Consider the following 19,864-nt stretch of genomic DNA (forward strand, 5'->3'; position numbering starts at 1 on the left):
GTGTGGATCATAGCGACCAGCTAATGGCGTATTATCTTTTTGAACGAAAACAAATAAAGTGGTGGAAAAAAGTTTTCTTTCACATTTTCATGCTCATGACTGTAAATTCATACATTTTGTACAAAATGTTGCGAAATACAAGCAAACATCTGGTTGAATACATTACAGAGGGAAGTTGGTTCACAAAGGTGGCCTCAGACTCATGCACTTCTCAGAATAGTTCATCCATCAACAGACTAAGCAGAAGACATTTTCCAAAATTAATTCCACCCACAAAATCGTCTAAGTGGCCTAAGAGAAGGTGCAGATTATGCGCAGAAACAAACAAGGCCAGATATGGTGAAGTTTCAAGGAAAGACACGCGATATTATTGTGAAACCTGTGACGTAGGGCTTTGTTTTCCAAAATGTTTCGAAATATTTCATACGAAAGCCAATGTAACTGGATTATTAATAAAATAAAAGTTCATATTTCAACAGTTATTCATTTAAAACTAACAACTTCAATCCTATGTCCCTTAGAGGCCCTAAAAGAAAAAAAAATTTTTTTCACTGTGAAAACAGCATACTCTGAAATTAATATACAACCCTTGTCACTAACATAAATGTTTATTTCTTTGCGGTACTCTGAAGGGAATGGACGTAGTTTTTAAATGCAAAAGGGCAATCTATTTTCTGTGGTATAGAATCTGCTGTAGAAAATTCAGAAAAACTGTGAAATCGCTCAGTACCAGCCGGTTGAGCGTCCACACTCACGCTCAGTCCTCAAAGTGTTAAAAGAGTTTGCAGAAGACTCTTTTCTGTAAAAGTGGACAAAAAATAGCTATTTTTGGCACTTTTAGAAAAACTGTCAATTTTGCCCTTAGTTTGTAAACTACTGGAAAAAAGTAGTAGGAGAACCAAATTTGGTATTCCAAGACCTTGTATTGTTAAGTTATAACGTGCAATGTTTCAGGTTTATCCCAGGATTACTTCCGAAGATATAAAAAGTTAAATGTCACATTTATTCCCGGCATCTATTTTTTTGTCTGATGTTGTTTCAAATTATTCATACAAAAATTGTTCAGAAAGTCTTCTTCATTATTTTGTTTAAGAGAGCATAAAAGTTTATAAGATGACCTACTTTTATTTCTTTACAGAAAATATTGCTGGAGATCTTCTATCTCTAAGCTACCGAAAACACACAGGAGCACTGTTGATAGCTGCACTATGGAATCAAACAAATGACTATATCTATGCAAGTATTAAATCTGTGAAAGTAAAACAATACCAATGTTTGTTGGGAACATTAGTGAACATTCACACAAAATTTCAGCAAAATCCATGATGTTCATGCAGGAACTTTTTCCAAAATTACACCACTTGGTACTGAATGGTCCTATATTGCAATGTACTTATTACTAATCAAATAGAAATTGATATTTATCAGAACACATTTCAAAAACTTCCCACAAGAATTTTTACACTGATGGTCAGTATTTTTGGAAGTGTTCATACTGAGTGATGTTTTTCGAACAGGCAGAAGCTAGGCTTAACACTGTGGCTTCAAATGCCTTGTAGCTCTGTGTAGCAGAGGTCTGGGGGAATTGTTTCTGTGGAGTACAGCTGTTTTGGGCCTCCTGAAAGCTGTGTTCATTCAGCCTAAAGATGTCCTACCAACAGCCTCATGATTTTCTCCTTCCACTGCTTACAATGAAATGGAATGAACAGAGGGTCTAAATCTTCCCTAGCAGAACCCAGTCTGTATATCTCTATTCAGCAGTTGTGCATCATTAATTGATATTTACTATTAACGTTTTGATAGTCGAAGAAAACTGTTTAAGGCATTGGCAAGTCTATCCATTGTAGGAAGTGCATGCTAAGTTTGTAAATTCTTGCTAGAGTGCACTAAGACATGGTAACATAAGTGGCACCGCCTGGTGAGAGTTTCACGAATGATTGGAGGACATAAGTGTGGAAAACATGTCCACTTAATTTTATTAGTTGCAAAGAATTTACTTGCTTGCTGCAACATCTGCATAATAAAGTTTGTTATTAGGTACTTCCTTATTGTGAGTGTATTGTGTCCTTATTGTGAGTGTATTGTGTCCGATTTATCTTCATATGAACAACTGAAGCACACAGTGAGTCTGAAAACAGTACAACATTTATTAGGCAAAAACATGGAATATGAGATTACGGTGAAAGTGAGGAACTGTGTGTGCCCAGACCCAGTCTAAACATTAATCACGAACAAAAACAGTGCAAATCCAGACAAGGTTATATACATAATTTCTGTGTAGCAATATTTAGCAAACGATATCACATTTCTTGAGACTTTAGCCCAACACACCATACTAAGAAGGAAGTCTTTGGAGAGAACTTTAATGCAGTGTATTGCTTAAACTGCATGTTTTCATAATACACAAGCATAAATATAAAAACAACATATATTGCATGTTAGGCCGGTATTACACTATCAAATTTCTTTGTCAAAGATTTGATCAAAGATGTGATCCAATATTCCGTCCAATATATTTGACAAAGATCTTTGACGTAGCGCTACAAGGGGTATTACACTGTCATCAAATTTTTCGTCAAAGTTCAAGATGGCTGACAACAACTTGTTAATACCGCAGCAGTTCTACGTACTCCAATTGCACTGTGTGCACATGCGGAAAAGAAGTGGGGGGAAAAAATGGAACCATGCATACGAGGTTGACAGTCTTAAAAGTCCTGGGATTACAACTTGATGATAAATTCAGTTGGGAGCAGCACACCACAGAACTGCAGAAAGGCCTTAACAAATCTGTATTTCCAATTCGAGTGTTAGCAGCCATAGGCAACATAAAAATGAAAAAGCTTGCATACTTTCATTCCCTAATGTCATATGGGATAATATTTTGGGGTAAATCTTGAAGTCAAACAAAAGTTTTCAAGGTCCAAAAGCGTGTAATACGTATTATTTGTGGAGTAAATTCACGGACCTCCTGCAGAAACCTCTTCAAAGAACTGGGTATACTAACTACTGCCTCTCAGTATATTTACTTCTTAATGAAATTTGTCGTTAATAATATATCTCTTTTTCCAACAAACAACTCAGTTCATACATACCAGGAACAAACATGATCTGCACAAGGACTTAAAAGCACTTTAGTTCAAAAAGGGGTCCACTACTCAGGAACAATCATCTTCAATAATGTGCCAGGAAACATAAAAAATTTATGTTAGAAATAAAGATCAGTTTAAAAGGAGGCTGAAAGACTTACTACTGGCCAACTCCTTCTACTCCATTGGCGAAATTTTTAATAGAAACAAATGATGTATTGTATTTATTCATACTATTAGTATTATTATTTCAGCTTAAAAAAAATCAACATGTTCCACATCCACGAGGATCTCCTCAGCACGGATCTATGGAACGAAAAACTAACCTAATCTGGGTGAAGCCGTGGGTTTTACGACGACACGATAAAAGCATTCAACAAAACTTGTTACGTGAGCTTACAGTGGAAGACGTCAAGTCGTACATCAATTACTTAAGAATGGATGAGCATACATTTCTGTATGTGCTCAATGAAGTGTATCCTCATATCACAAAGTACAATATTCACTTAAGAACTGCTACATCTTCAGAAGACAGGCTCACTATAACACTCCGATTCCTTGCTACAGGAGAGGGTTGGGTTATGTTATGTTAGGTTAGGTCAGGTCAGGTCAGGTCTCCAATCTTCTTAATCTATTTTTGTATTCAGGGTGCCTCACGTTGTAAAGCACCTTACCAGCTTCAGACATCTCTATTAATTTTGTAGTTGTCGGCACACACCAATTGTATTTACCTGCAATGGTTATAAAAACACTACAGACGACAGAACGCTGCAGCGATGCTAGCGCTCCATGTGGTAACATGTCACATTGCAGTGAACAGAAGACAAGCGGTTTCTTTGATCAAATATACAGCGGGGCCGTACATTTGATCAAATATTGGACGACATTTGACAAAGTCCCTATTACAATATAAAATATCTTTGACAAAGATATTGGACAAAGAAATTTGATAGTGTAATACCGGCCTTAGCTTTGCAAATTCTTGAATTAGCATGGGGGCTGCTTGGTTCACTTGTGTCAAATGATCACAGCATATGATCTGTGACATCACTAAACATCAGTGTTCAGTTTTGGAAACTCATTAAAGCTGCAAACTGAACACACAAATAAAGCACTGACAGTCTCAAGTTCGGATGCAAAAACATGAAAAACATTAAGCCTGCGCGAATATACACTGTGTTAAATATCTTTCCACAAGTGTCATTTTTAGTAAGGTTTGATGCAATAAAGTGTCAGAAAACATGACATTGGGAGCTATATATGCTATGTTATTAGATCATATTTGGGCGTAGCTTTTGATGTTACATATTAGCTTTTAGCCAAAAGCGAAGATGAACTTGCTGAGCTACTAACAAGAATAAAGGACATTAGTCCAGCATATGGATCAGACATCAAACTCAGCAAGTCCAAACTCATGATAATTGATTGAGGAGAACAGATCCAGCTCACAGGTCGATTAAAGGAATTGGAAGTCGTGCATTCCTTCATCTGTCTTGGGTCAACCACCTGCAGCACCGGAAGTTGTGAAGACGAGATAAGAAAACGGATCACACTAGGGCAAGTGGTTATGAAGCAGTTCATCAAGATCTGGCAGAGCAGAGCAATAACAAATAGCACAAAGATCCGGCTAGTTGCAACACTTGTGTTTTCTGTCTTCTTTTATGGTTGCGAAACATGGACACTCAAGGCCAGAGACAAACAGCCCATTGATGCGTTTGAGCTTTTGTGCGGGCACAGGATGCTACGCACAAAATGGACCAAAAGAACAACAAATGTGTCCATCATTGAACAACGCAATATCCCCAGATGCCTTTCTTTTCAAGTCACCAAAAAAATTCTCCAGTTCTTTAGCCATATTGTGAGAAGAGATGGAGAAAATCTAGAGAAAATAGTCTTGCAAGGAAAGATCCGAGGGCATGAGACCAAGAGGAAGAGCAGTGAGCAGATGGACAGATCAAATCAAGATGATCTCCAGTCTACCTCTTCAGCAGGCACTAAGACAAGCTGGCAACTGTCCGGGATGGAGACACTTGGTTCATGGGGTCACGACACTCAGCACTGAGCACAATGACTTATGATGATGATGATGATGATGATGATGATGATGATGATGATGACTAGCAGATATTGAAAAGGAAAGGAGATACTGTCAGTAAAATTTTAAGAGAGCTGTGCACCATGAATTTTACTGGTAAATGTCACCGGCTTCTACAGTGTGGAAACCATGATCCACACCTGTGGTAAATTGGAAAAATGGGAAAGGAAGACACATTTTTTATGTGTTTCAATCTTCTTCCATTTTGTGTAAACAAATCTAGTCTCTCTGGGTTCTTGGTGTGGTCATTAAAATTCTGAATTAGTATCAGTAGAATTTTGAGCTTACGTTTATAGAAGAGAGACTTCAGAGTTCACAGATAACGATGAGTGAACTTCAACTGTTAGAGAATTATTCCATCAGAGGAAGGTATTTTACATAATATCGACAGGGAAAACATTACAATGGGAAAATTACTGAGGTTCCCAGTCTACCACTGTGAGACAATTCTCAAGTAGCAATCACATGCACTATTGGTTTACCTATCCTTTGTTTTCAGCTCTGACTAAATGGGTATGGAATTCCTCGCAACACATCAATATCAGACCTGATTCATTCCTAACTCTGGCCCAATTTTTTATGGAAACATTTAAGTCTGCTTGCAATTCATGTCAAATGTTCTTAATTGTATGTTCATGGCACACAAAAATATATGTTTGGATCATTACATCAATAATTCAGTTTTTTTTTTCAATAGTTGCAAGAAACAAAATTAGGAGTGACATTTTGGTAACCTTGTACTTATCTGTGTATTTTCCATACAACTGTGGAAGAAACATTATGGAGAAAATGTAGGTTGTATTTCTGTATGAATATTTAATTATTCTATGATTTCTTTCTATCAGTAATTCAGTGTTTGCCGACAAGCAAATGGAGGCTGTGACAAAAGAGGGCCACTTCACACAGTGGTACAATTCAGGGTTGTACATCAAGCAGTTTCAATAGTTCATGTTGGTGGCTGAAATTTAACATATGGGTTTCAACTGATGTTAACTAACTATGAATGGGAGACACACACACACACACACACACACACACACACACACACACACACACACACACACACAGAGAGAGAGAGAGAGAGTAGGTTTTGACACAAGTGTGACTATTCCCATATTAAACCAATTCAAATGTCAGATTAACATCTTTAACTTAATACACTGACCAGTCTGGGTGCAGTTTTAAGGCAGTTTCCAACACCCATTTAGGCTAATTTGGGCCTGGTTTTTCAACTCTGTCTCATAAAAAGTGCACACACACACACACAATTTGTAAACCTATCTGTACAGTGAATACTGTATGTAATGAATATTTAGGTGAAACAGGGTTCAATTTAATCCAGTTGCAAAAAGTACTAGTCACTCTTACATATAAAACAAACAACATTCTCTTACATGATGATTGAGATTATCATTTCATTATTGAAAGGCAATTCAAAGTAAAATAACTGTCCTGCAATGATAGCATATGCTGCCTAATAAACTGAGTTTACATTGGCAGAATGATGGGGCTATAGAAAGCGACCGAGACAGACGAAGTCACCATACGCAACTGTCCAGCACCACAAATGGAAGCTCTTCAGGTAAGAAATCAATAATTATTAGAGCGGCCACACCAACAGGAACTGCTGGAAGGCAGTATTGGAGTTACAAGTAGTAGTCATACAAACAGCCAACTGGAAAGGACTGTCACCAGAAAATGTGTTAATACAAAGGGTCACTTTGTTCTAAGGAATCTGAAAGAGAAACTGTCACTGCTACTGAGCGCTGGCTTCACGTATGACTGGGGATGTTATAAGCATGCATGTTGCCTGCGGTGCAGTAGTTGGGTAAAAATTTAGAAAGATTCCACTTAAGTTGAGCATCAGGCCTCGACTTAAGAACAGAAACTTAATCTGCCACTCAAATACACATGAGATCGAAATTGAAGCTGCATGTGAGTTTGACTGGGCAAGACTAAGTGTCAGGGACGGGCATAAAATGGTAACTGGATCATCCTATCACTCACCAGACTCATCTCCTGATGTTACTGAAAACTTTAGAGAAAACCTCAGTTTACTTGTATGGAAGTTCTCAATCATACAGTTATCATAGGTGGAGACTTTGGAGATTAAATTCAAGGTTATCAGTGTGGAGATTTTAATCATCCACCAATGAACTGGGAAAATTACTGTTTCATTAGTGGTGGGTGTGATAAGGTATCCTGTGAAACATAACTAAGTGACTTCAATGAAAACTACCTAGAACATGCAGTTTGGAACCCCACTCATGATGTAAATATATTTGATCTAATGGCAACAAATAGACCTGACCTCTTTGAGGATGTTCACATAGAAACTGGTATCAGCGACCCTGATGTGACTGTGGCAGCAATGATTACTGAAGTGCATAGGTAAATAAAACAAGCAAAAAGATATATATGTTCAGTAAACTAGATAAAAAGTCATTAGTGTCATATCTCAACGAGGAACTTAAAACTTTCAGCAGAAGACAGAGGCATGTAGAGGAACTGTGGCTCAAGTTTAAAAGAACAGTTCATAAGGGAAGGGACCTTATATGGTAGACAGTCACTGTAACGAAACTTCTAAAGAAAGAGAGCCGCATAATAGATGAAAAATAAACCATAGAACTCTAGACAGAATGAAACACATTTGGGTGTCAAGGGAGCAGTGAGTGAAACCTTGAATGACCACATAGCACAATACTGTCAAATGATATGTCCAAAGAAATTCTGGTTGTACATAAAGGCTGTTAGTGGCACTAAAGTTAGTGACCAGTCACTAGCAAGTGAGACAAGAATTGAAATATATGGTAGCAAAGCAAAAGCTGAAATGCTTAACTCTGTTTTCAAATCTGCCTTAGAATTGCTGTACCACTAAAATGATGAGTGAAAAAGAGTTAGTGTCAGTGGTGCTGAGAGACAGTCGAAACTTTTAATACTGAACAAAGCTCTGGGGCTTGATGGATTACTGTGAGGGAGGAAGAAGGTGTGTGTGTGTGTGGGGGGGGGGGGGGGGGGGAGGGGGGGGGCAATGCTCGTCCTCAGACTCTAAATTACTTGTAATACAAGCACATCAAAATCCACCTATCAGTAGTAAGAATTGAATTTATGATGCACTAAATTACAACACTTAAAATCAATCAATAAAAATGCTAAACTGCTAGTGAAGCTTTCCACTCAGAGCTCATTGATTTACTCTTCCCAAAACTTTAGGGACGAGGCCCGACATTTAATAGTATCCTGAAATTTTTTACACGGTCGTCATCAGTGTGGATGGGGGACAGAGCTCCAGCCAAACCGAGGTCGCCCTTATGTCCACATATACACACATTTAGTTAAAACATACTGCATCAAAAGTGGTATACTACAAGCACCACACAATGACAGATCTTCCTGCTGAAGGAGGGAACTATATCAATGGACAGTGTCCCCATTATTTGCATGGTGAGCATCACTTCCATCCGTCTGGTTGGCATTAGGTCTGCCATGCCTGGGTGGTCAATTTGATTGACCACTGAATGAGATTTTCACTCTGCAGCGGAGTGTGCGCTGATATGAAACTTCCTGGCAGATTAAGACTGTGTGCTGGACCGAGACTCGAACTTGGGACCTTTGCCTTTCGCGGGCAAGTGCTCTACTGTTTGAGCTACCCAAGCACGACGGTCCGGCACACAGTTTTAATCTGCCAGGAAGTTTCGTATCAGCGCACACTCTGCTGCAGAGTGAAAATCTCATTCTGGAAACATCCCCCGAGGCTGTGGCTAAGCCATGTCTCCGCAATATCCTTTCTTCCAGGAGTGCTAGTTCTGCAAGGTTAGCAAGAAAGCTTCTGTAAAGTTTGGAAGGTAGGAGACGAGGTACTGGCAGAAGTAGGGCTGTGAGGACAGGGCGAGAGTCATGCTTGGGTAGCTCAGACGGTAGAGCACTTGCCCGTGAAAGGCAAAAGGTCCCGAGTTCGAGTCTCGGTCCGGCACACACTTTTAATCTGACAGACCACTGTTTGTTTACCACTTTGAACCATTTATTCTCCCACTAATGTGTGTCTCTTCTATCAGACAATGAGGTGATAGCGTGCTGGGGGACTGTACACTGAATTACACCACTTCTACATCCTTATTTGGCCACTTCGTTTGTTGCATCATTTCCCTGTATCCCCAGGTGTCCCAGCACCCAGTAACCCCATCTCTTTGCCTTCATTTTGCATCTCATGTAGGATGGTTTGAAGAACATTTTCTCTACTGGGAAGATTTGTTGTACGGCACAGTCAGAGCAGATTAGAAACTTTCTGCTGTGATGATTTCATTCCTACTCCAGTGCCTTCTGGACTCTGTATATTTCTGGATCATAATTTGTTAACTATTCCTGAAGGTGAACTGTTAAAACCCTATCAGGAATAACTGCTGAACAGCTGAGTGCATTCCCCTGCTACGACCTATTCATATTATGTGACCATAAAATCTTAGTAAATTCTTAAAAGTAAAGAGAAACTTTTAAAAACGTTATCTTGACTTCAATATTTGCAATTTTTCAAGCTTAACAAACATCAGCTCTTTGGGCCTCTGAACACAACAAGGCAGCAGCTTTTACCATCCTTGGCTGCTTATGCTGAGGACTGACACATGAAACAGTCTTTAGCACACAGCCTGAACAACTGGAATGCACGTGGCCGATCACTGTACCGTAAAGAAGTGTCTACACCGCTAATTGGATTAGACAAGGTGTCATACGTTCTCTGTAAATGGTTACAGTGACAGTATAGAAACAGGGTAACATGAAGGGCATCTGTTAGAAGAAAAAAACTGCTTGATTTCTAATCATCACATGTGGAACATTGAAAATAGGATAGCATGAAGAAAAATACGAGAAAGTAAAATTACATACTAATTACTTAAGCATGTACGGGCACAACTAAATTCTGTAATTCTAAAAAAAAGCTGAGGGGGTGAGGTCAGTGGAGGGGGGGGGGGGAGGGGGGGAGGGAGAGGGAGAGGGGGGGGAGAGCCAGGGGGTGGTGGGAGAGGGGGGGGGGGAGGATCTGAGGGAGGGGGAGAGGGAGAGACATAGATATTTGGGGGGAGGGCTGCAGAATGCTGCTTTTCTGGTATTGCTGGTGTGGTAAATATAATTAAGAACAAAAATCTCAGTCACCAAACAAAAAGAACATGTGCAAAGTCTGTAAGTTATAAACAATTAACCACATACACAGGTTATGCCAGTCAACTTCTCACCTCGGCTTCCATACCATGATGGATTTCCAATGAAATCTTTCACATCGTTGAGTATTCTTTCTGCTATTCCAGTATCTAGAACTACAGAACTCAGCGGTCTCTTTTTCCGTGGATGCCCAAACTGCCGCCACTCAGCTCCCATAGCAGTGTACATAATAGTTTTCCCTTCATGCTGTCTGAGAGCCATCTGCCTAGCTGGACAAAAACTGGATTAAGGAAATTGCACATTAATGAAACATTTGTTATCTCACCAAGAAATACGTACTCCATGATGTGGATACACAACAGACTATAGTATACAAACTTTTTCAGAGACTGAACAATGTTGGCTGTACAGTATATTTACTGTAATATCTAATTTATCAGCTATCAATAAGCTTATTAATATCAGCCCTCCTCCTGCCTTCTGCTTTTTTAATAAAGGGTGTATATTTATAATAGCCACTCAAAAGTTTTAAGAATGACTGAATTTGGTTACACTGAAACCGTCGAACTTAAGTCTCAAATGCTGTCATTCTCCTTTGGTTAACTTTTTGAAATTAAACTTGTGGTGACACGAGTGATTTATGGCACATACATATGAAATTCTTAGACACACTACGGGAAAAGAGAGAGAGAGAGAGAGAGAGTGTGTGTGTGTGTGTGTGTGTGTGTGTGTGTGTGTGTGTGTGGGTGGGTGGGTGGGGGGGGGGGGGGGGGTGATTATTAGGTACATAAACACAACTACGTAATGTACAAAACACAGGCTATGCACCCACTAATAATGGCACACCTCCCCTCTGTGTAATGTGGTCTCAATAATTTCACAGTATTAATGTTTTTGAAAGTGATGACAAGAACGTCACCGCCCAAAACCTCGTATTCCAATATTTCCACGGAAGTCATGATACTCTGCTAAAATAAGGATGACTGTACAATGTCCCAGTAACTGTATTAGTTTTATAATTGATTAGGTGACTTGATACAATTACAGGGCAATGCTGATGGGTTGTACAATATTTTCAACTGCCACATAGCAACATTTCTGATAAAGGCATGTGAGTTCAGCACATAATCTAATCAATACTTGTAATTTTAAAAATGTATGACTATTGGGAGTAATGGCAGGGTATCATCTGAGAATCACTACAGAATTTCATTACTCTTCAACAACTCACAATCAAACTGCAACCTTCCAACCTAACTTGGACCTCAGGCTACGTTACAGATTAGTCACTCACCACAACCAACTGTTCTGTTCCAAAATCTAATATAGACATAAAAAAAAGATATTGCCAGTGTTCTCTTTCTGCCTGTGCATGTATGTCACTGACCCCCCCCCCCCCCCCCCCCCCCCCCCACTCTCTGTCCATCAATAATTCAAAAAACCATGGAAATCTATCACTGTCAGCCACATAATTTAAATGACACCATTCTTATTCAATAATTTTCACAATCTCGAAGTGGCCTTAGACTATGATTTTTAACATTTGGGAATTACTTTTAATCCAATGCAACAGGTTTTTCACTCCTAAGGCAAAGCCATCCAAACATGAAAGAAATTATTTTGAAGATAGGAGTGTCTATACATCCAGAAAAAGCCACTAGAATATAAAACACTTGTTTACAGAAAACGAATGTCCTGGTGCACCTGCTTTCCATATTTAGTGACCTTTGGGGACAGGATTGAGAACCATTTCTTCATTTTACAAAGTTTTGCAGTCCAAGAATAACATGCCATCTAACTCACAAACAGAAAGTTTACGTTCTGAAGTTTGATGGAAAGCATGTTTTCGGTATAAAGTAAAAATTTAACATGAGCATTAAGGCTATAGTACATTGGGTGAGAGTAGATCCCTGGCCAGCTAGCAATACTGGTGTCAGCTTTCAATTGTGAAGCATAAACTGCTGCTGGGGAAAACAGTTGTCATCTACAGAACTGTGATGACACTGAGACATGGTCGTAGAGAGACCTACAAAACCACTTTACCTGATTGTCTATCAAAATCAAGGGAAGTGGCCACACCAAACCCACTGCAATGGAACTGTCAAAGGTCTTTTCTCATTGACTCTACTATACAGTGACAATATACTGTACCAAAAGTGGCATTAATGCATACGTGTCTTTACTTTTGATGTACATCCTTATGTAAAAAAAGGATGGTATGTATTCTGTTGTAAGTAAAAATATCATATCAATCAAATTTTGAGGAGGGTTAGTAACAAAAATATGACACAATCATCAACATGATATTGAAATAAACTGCTGAATGATGTGCCCCTCTTCATTTCTGCATGCCATTACATACATGCCATGCTGCCCATGCATGCTGTCAATCCAGCTTCCATAAGAACATCATTTTCACCTTTTCTAAATTCTAAGAATCTGTCAACTAACTTCCTTGGTCCACCTTCAACTTATTCACCTGGATAAGTGTTCCACTTAAACAAATATTAATTCTGTTAGTCTTAACTGTATCTTCCAATCCAGTCTGCTCCCTGATAAATTTGACTGTTTTCCTGTCTCCCTTGACATAACAGAAATCCTTCTAAAGCTCACTGAGAAATCCTCACTTTAAAATGATTTGTGCATTAATACTCAACATCTCACTGCAGCAGGTCAAAACTGCTTTAATTTCAGCTCAGAAGCATAGTTTTAAATCCTCTGTTAAATTTACCAAAACAACTCTAGGCTTTATTTCTTTTGACATCTGAATTATTGGTCTCAATGAAATAACTCAGTAACTGGTTAAACATTTTTTTATTAATTTCTACTATTTTTTGTTTGATCATGGTACACTATTTTTATCTTTTCCTAACTGACTTTCAAGCGTACTTTCAAATTTGTTCCATTAAGTTCCTGTGAAATTTATCTGCACTACAAGCAAATATATTGCCATGAGCATATTGCACGTTGTTCAGCGATGTTGCATTAAGATGTATCCTTTTGGTTGCACAGTTTCAGAACCTGGAAATTTTCTCTGATAAAAACTTTGGAGATATGGTATCTCCTTGCCAGATTATCTGTTCTCATAGAGTCCACTGGAAATTGTAGCATTTATGTGTATTTGGGTGAACTTATTTGTTTGTTATATAGTGGTTTTTACCACTAACATAAAGATGTATTGGTGTGTGACAAGTACCTGAAAGTTGACATGTGAGAAGAGGATATTTTGGAGCAACTCTTGTAAATTTTGGTATCAGGAAAAGTTGTTGGATGTGGCGTTATCTGTAAAAGGTTGTTGTGTATGTTGTTTGTTTGATGGACCTGACATTGTAGTTAACAGCCATATGTCGATGGAGGAGATGACATGCTGAGTACCATAATTTCACTTCAGTGTTAGACTGTGTTGGTGGGACATATTGGAAGCAAATGATGAGGAAAACCTATCAAAATTACTAAAATGGCTCCTTCCCATAGCAGCAATGTTTTTATGTAGTGCTATTACAAAGAAAATTTGCAAACCTGGCCAAAATGTGTAGGCTGACGATCGACGATAATGTTTATTTAGCTTGTTATTTTTGATATTGCTCATTCATGTGGTTTTGCACCCACAAAACATGTGTTGGTGATGATCCAGTTATCGACTGGTTGGGATGGTGAGAAGGGAAGTGCTATATTTTTTCCTGTTTCCTTTTTTTTAGTGTTTATTTTGAAATGAGTATTTTTTATTCTCTTAACATAATTTTAATTTCTTTTGTTGTAGGAAGGTAGGTATGGTTGTTGGAAGGGCTATTATTTGGCTGCGGCAGCAGGTGGTGACGGTGGTTCTAGTGGTGATGGGTTGGTTGGTTCATGGGAGGAGATCAAACAGAGAGGTTATCGGCCCCATCAGATTAGGGAAGGATGGGGAAGGAAGTTGGCCATGATCTTTCAAAGGAACCATACCGGCATTTGTCGGAAGCAATTTAGGGAAATCATGGAAAACCTAAATCAGGATGGCGGGATGCAGGTCTGAATGGTCGTGGTGGTGGTGGGGGGCAACAGGGTTAGTAAGGGTTACTGTTTGAGAGAAAGTTATGGTTAGGTATATTTTTTGGTTGTATTCATTTTTTCTATTGTTTACTTTGTATACTGAATAGTGTTTTTATGAACTGTCTTTCCCAATAGTCTAGATTTTTTGCACTACATTTTTTTACAGAAAAGTATCCTGTAAGGATGTGTTTTTGGATTTTTATTATAAATATATTGATGTATGTTTAGTGAATGTAATGGATTTAACTTCATTTAAATAGGTAAACTGAAGTTAAAGATATAATCATATTGGCACGTTATTTGGTTTCTTTGAGAATATTGTTTCTGGCATTATGGAAGTGTCTGCTTCCACCCATCTGCTTTGACCCACGATGTCATCCACATGGCGGAAGTGCCTACTTTCAACATATACAAAATGGCAATGATTTAGCACTACATACACATGCCACCAAACATGAACAAAAACAAAAATGACACAAGAATGCCTCACCCTAACAATAAAACGAAACTAACAGGACAACCGCAGGAAATGGGGTTTATGGCAGGGACAAACTAAACTATACAAAACACTGCACCATCCCAAAACAAATATTCATACTACAGCCCAGGATACCAAAAAACCACCATTTGTAATTCCAGAAAGTAGAATCAATGACTTCTATAGTTCAAAACCTACTAGCAAAAAAAACTACAAACGTCACAAACCTACGTAACTCACAAAACAGCTCCAAAACCACAACCCCAACAACTCAAAAATCCAAAACCCCATATTCTTTAGATCAATCAAAACAAAAAACAAATACCATGAAAATAAAACAGACAAAGCATCACAATTACTATAGAATAAAATCAAAACCAAAATTACTTACCAACAAAATCACCTAGGTTGGCCAACACACACAATAAACCCATGTTACCATAGTGATTACCAAGATTCAAATGAACCCAAGACCACATCAACATCTACCACCAGAGGGCGCCATCAAATACAACAACATGAGATCCACAAACATGAACAAATTCAAGAAGTGCCACAGTGACATCTCACACTACAACACCATTACATCACAGGTCAAAGCAGACGGTGGAACTGAATGCTTCCAATGACCCTAGTTTCCCTTCCAATAGCTGGTGGGTACTGCGGCATCTATTTCAAACACATAGAGTAAGCAAATATAATGATACCAGTCTTATGTCTCAATTCACTTGCTTTGCTTTGAATGTTGCTGATTCATGTTTGGTTGCTATTGTGAAATTATTCTTCTACGTATAGACCAAGTGCAAATAATGATACCAGTCATATGTCATAATAGGCTTTCATGTTTAGGATATTATTGTTTTTGTGGTTGATGACTACTGGGAATACATTTTGCTATACACACCTAAAATGATATGTGAAGTGAAATATAGCATGTAACACTATTGTGAAAAGGAAAGTTGTTACTTACCATATAGCGAAGATGCTGAGTCGCAGAAGGCACAACAAAAAGACTGTCACAGATATAGCTTTCGGCCAGTAATGTCTTCGCCAAAGATAGATGACAAACACACATACACACTCATGCATACACAACTCTCTCTCTCTCTCTCTCTCTCTCTCTCACACACACACACACACACACACACACACACACACACACACACACACACACACGACTGCAGTCTGAGGCAACTGAGGTCTGAGACTGCTATATTTGTGACAGCCTTTTTGTTGTGCCTATCTACGACTCAGCATCTCCGCTATATGGTGAGTGGCAATTTTCATGGAAATACGGAAGCATCCGATCCTGCTCGTCTGCTTTGACCCATGATGTCACAAATATGGTGGAAATGACAATAAACCACGATTCCAATATGGTGCAAATAAAGTCGTTACGTACACACTAAGAGGACGAAAATACATCAAAAAACACACACACACACACACTCACTTTCCACAAAAAGCCTAATGACACTAACAGGACAAGCGTGGGAAATGGGGGGGTTTGGGTGGGGACAAACTAAATATAAACAAATATATCTAAAAACAAAGATAATGTAACTTACCAAATGAAAGCGTTGGTATGTTGATAGAGACACAAACAAACACAAACACACACACAAAATTCAAGCTTTCGCAACCCACAGTTGCTTCATCAGGAAAGAGGGAAGGAGAGGGAAAGACAAAAGGATGTGGGTTTTAAGGGTAAGGAGTCATTCCAATCCCGGCAGCGGAAAGACTAACCTTAGGGGGAAAAAAGGACAGGTATACGCGCGCGCGCGCCCACACACACACACACACACACACACACACACACACACACATCCATCCGCACATATACAGACACAAGCAGACGTGCTTTCCGCTCCCGGGATTGGAATGACTCCTTACCCTCTCCCTTAAAACCCACATCCTTTCATCTTTCCCTCTCCTTCCCTCTTTTCTGATGAAGCAATTGTGGGTTGCGAAAGCTTGAATTTTGTGTGTGTGTTTGTGTCTCTATCAACATACCAACGCTTTCGTTTGGTAAGTTACATAATCTTTGTGTTTAGATATATTTTTCCCACGTGGAATATTTCCCTCTATTATATAAATATAAACAAATTTAGACACAAAATAGTCAACCAAAAGAAAGACCCGACCCACCCACACCTCAACCCCCCCCCCCCCAAAAATCAACCCAACCTCCTCCCTCACCCCAAAATAAAAAACCCACAAACAAAAACCAAATGCAACATAAAAATATCTCAATCACACTCTACAACTCAACAAAAACTTCAAAAAAATATATCGTCCACACCTAAAACACAAACCAACACACTCCCCCTCACAAACACTTAACACGAAATAAACCACCCTGAGCCGCAGCCACCCACCCACCTACCCAGACCACCCTAACCAACCACTTTCGGCCTATACATTTTACTGACAGCCGTTAAGAAAACCCAAAAAACACAATAGCCCTCAGGGACACTCTTCCTCCACCAGTACTCATCTAAATGAGACTGAAGGCTGGAAGAGTGCCTCTTCCTCCTCCCAAGAACTGACTTAACAGCCCCCCACATCCCCTCTATTGTATTGGTGCAACCCCCGTCTCTTAATTTTAGAACTCTAAGATATGGTTAACTACTAAATGATGGAATCCCCTCTCACCCAACCCCCTATACGAAGAAAATGCATCTGAAACTACTGTGGACCCCGGTTCTATGTACTCCTCAATTAACCCCACTAATTCAGCCTTAGACCTCCCTTCCACAACCCTAAAAACACATTCAGAACACCCACCTCCCGAAACAACAGCACCCTACACCCAGAGACCAACCACAGACTTACCCCTCCCATACTTCCTTTTCCCAAACTGTGACTCATCCACCTCCACAACAACCCCATGCCCCCCCCCCCCCCCCCAGCTTACCCCTGTACTTAATGAACTCTGAACACACTTCACGGCAAAAAGAAAACCAATCAAGCACACTCCTCTCACTCATACCAGTCTCATGCGCACAAAAACTGTGTGGGGATCTATAACAAAAATAATAAGTCACCAGTACAATCTCGCACATGCCCAACCTAGACTTCTCGAGCCAGGTACCGCGCCATATGGAACGCCAAATGTCGTCTTTCCAACAGCGTCACATATAACCGTCCCCGGTCCGAGATGCCAGAACTTTAGCCAACTTCATTTCTTCGCCACAAATACAGCATTTGACAACCTCGGCAATTAAACCGAAAAGCTGCAAACTGATTAACTTTAATAAAGATACCACACAACGTACAGCGAACAACACTAAATTAACCTTCACACAAAACCACAAAATCGTTAACACACTGAAACGAATTCCACTACAAACACACTTGAACAATACTGGATAATGAGCAACAGCAAACTGAGCCCATTACACCACAGAAACGAAAACCCTGAACATACCACCAGAGGGAACAACAAACCACAACACGACGACATCTACAAACACGCCACACTCACTCACAAACCAAACTCCGCGCCGTCATGACATCACACACCACAACACCCTTACGTCACGGGTCAAAGCTGACGTGTGGTATCGGACACTTCTGTCGACCCATTTTCATTTTCAAAATATTGTTACACTCCATCCTGGATTTTCCATTGTTTGAAATAAGACATGAACAACAACTAAGGACAAATGCTACAGGCAATGCGGTGTGAAACTATAGTGGGGCTGGAGAGAGATGTACTATCAAGCATAAACTAATCATGGAGGATTTTAGTACTGTAATTATTACAATTCCCTACTGCAAAACAAAATTACATATTTTTAAAAATTAAGAACCTAACTTTATATACACAATATGATAGGTTAAACTAATATGGGTTCCTACATTAGGTGATACACCAGTGAATGCTTTTGCTCTTATACTAGGATTAGGGAACCACAGAAAGAATATCACCAGAGCTATAAACAATATAACAATTACAAGGTTTTTTTTTTCTAATTTTAACACAGAAATGGATCAAGAAAGAAAACATGCATTTTTACTGACGAGTTGGAAAATGTATTGCATAGGCCTATGTCAATATAATGAAACTTATGCAGTTAATATTCATCAGGTTACCCTCCATTCAGAGGCTGTTGCATGCAGTGACCGTTATTTTGATTTGTAAATAATAGATTTCAGCTATCAGTCGTCCTTTGGAATCTTTATTGGCAGATCTAAATTTCGGCTAGCAACTAGCCATTCTCAATGCACTATCCTTTTTATTTTTTTGGTCAATGCATGTAATGCCTGTCTGGCTTTGTACACAGTTCATGGAATACTCAACTGTGATTCCATGAACTGTGTACAAAGCCAACCAACAGGCATTACATGCATTGAAAAAAGAAAAAGGATAGTGCATTGAGAATGGCTAGTTGCTAGCCGAAATCTAGATCTGCCAACAAATATTCCAACGGACGACTGATAGCTGAAATCTATTATTTAAAAGTTAATGTTCACGTTAATACAATTGTAAAAATTATCTGTTTCCTTATTTTACTTACAACTTTGATACATGAATTTAGTGTATGAAGGCATGAGCAGGTATATATTTGTACATAAAGATTCTATGTATTACCTGAAGCTTATGATTAATTTGAACATAAAAGCTGTTACTGGATCCTTAAGACTCACCGTCTTCCAGAATACTGAAGAACATGCCTTTATTTTTTCCAAATGCTGTGAGTGTAACTGTTTCCCAAGGTATGCCCATATGCAGGTCAAGAGTTTGTTGCTCTCTTGTTCTTTCTACTCTGATCCAGTTTCCTTGGTATCTAACAGAAACAAGGCAAGGAAATAAAGCAATGAATTGTGTGTATCCATCAGATCAGCGAAACAAAACAAAAATCAAAGTACGCCTAATAAACTTGCATTATGTAAATAATAAGTAATGGTACTGCCAACAAATGAAAAACAATCTCAGTGCTCTGATTTCTGCATAGGAAGTGCCTCTGTTGTTGGTGATTTATTAGGTATCTACAAAGTAAGAATCTGAAGTTAACC

General features: G+C 39.0%; 1 protein-coding gene across 1 annotated transcript in view; it reads right to left on the reverse strand.

Annotated features, from left to right (window-relative positions):
• LOC126457824 (mitochondrial chaperone BCS1) overlaps nt 1-19,864 on the reverse strand; it is a 39,709-nt gene that overhangs the window by 19,291 nt on the left and 554 nt on the right. The window contains exons 2-3 of the mRNA XM_050094452.1: nt 19,496-19,635; nt 10,410-10,604 (exon numbers count right to left, since the gene is read on the reverse strand). Coding sequence (XP_049950409.1) covers nt 10,410-10,604; nt 19,496-19,635 — 335 coding nt within the window. The remainder of the gene's footprint in view (nt 1-10,409; nt 10,605-19,495; nt 19,636-19,864) is intronic.

Source organism: Schistocerca serialis, chromosome 2 (assembly GCF_023864345.2).
Source record: "Schistocerca serialis cubense isolate TAMUIC-IGC-003099 chromosome 2, iqSchSeri2.2, whole genome shotgun sequence".
Classification (NCBI taxonomy): domain Eukaryota; kingdom Metazoa; phylum Arthropoda; class Insecta; order Orthoptera; family Acrididae; genus Schistocerca; species Schistocerca serialis.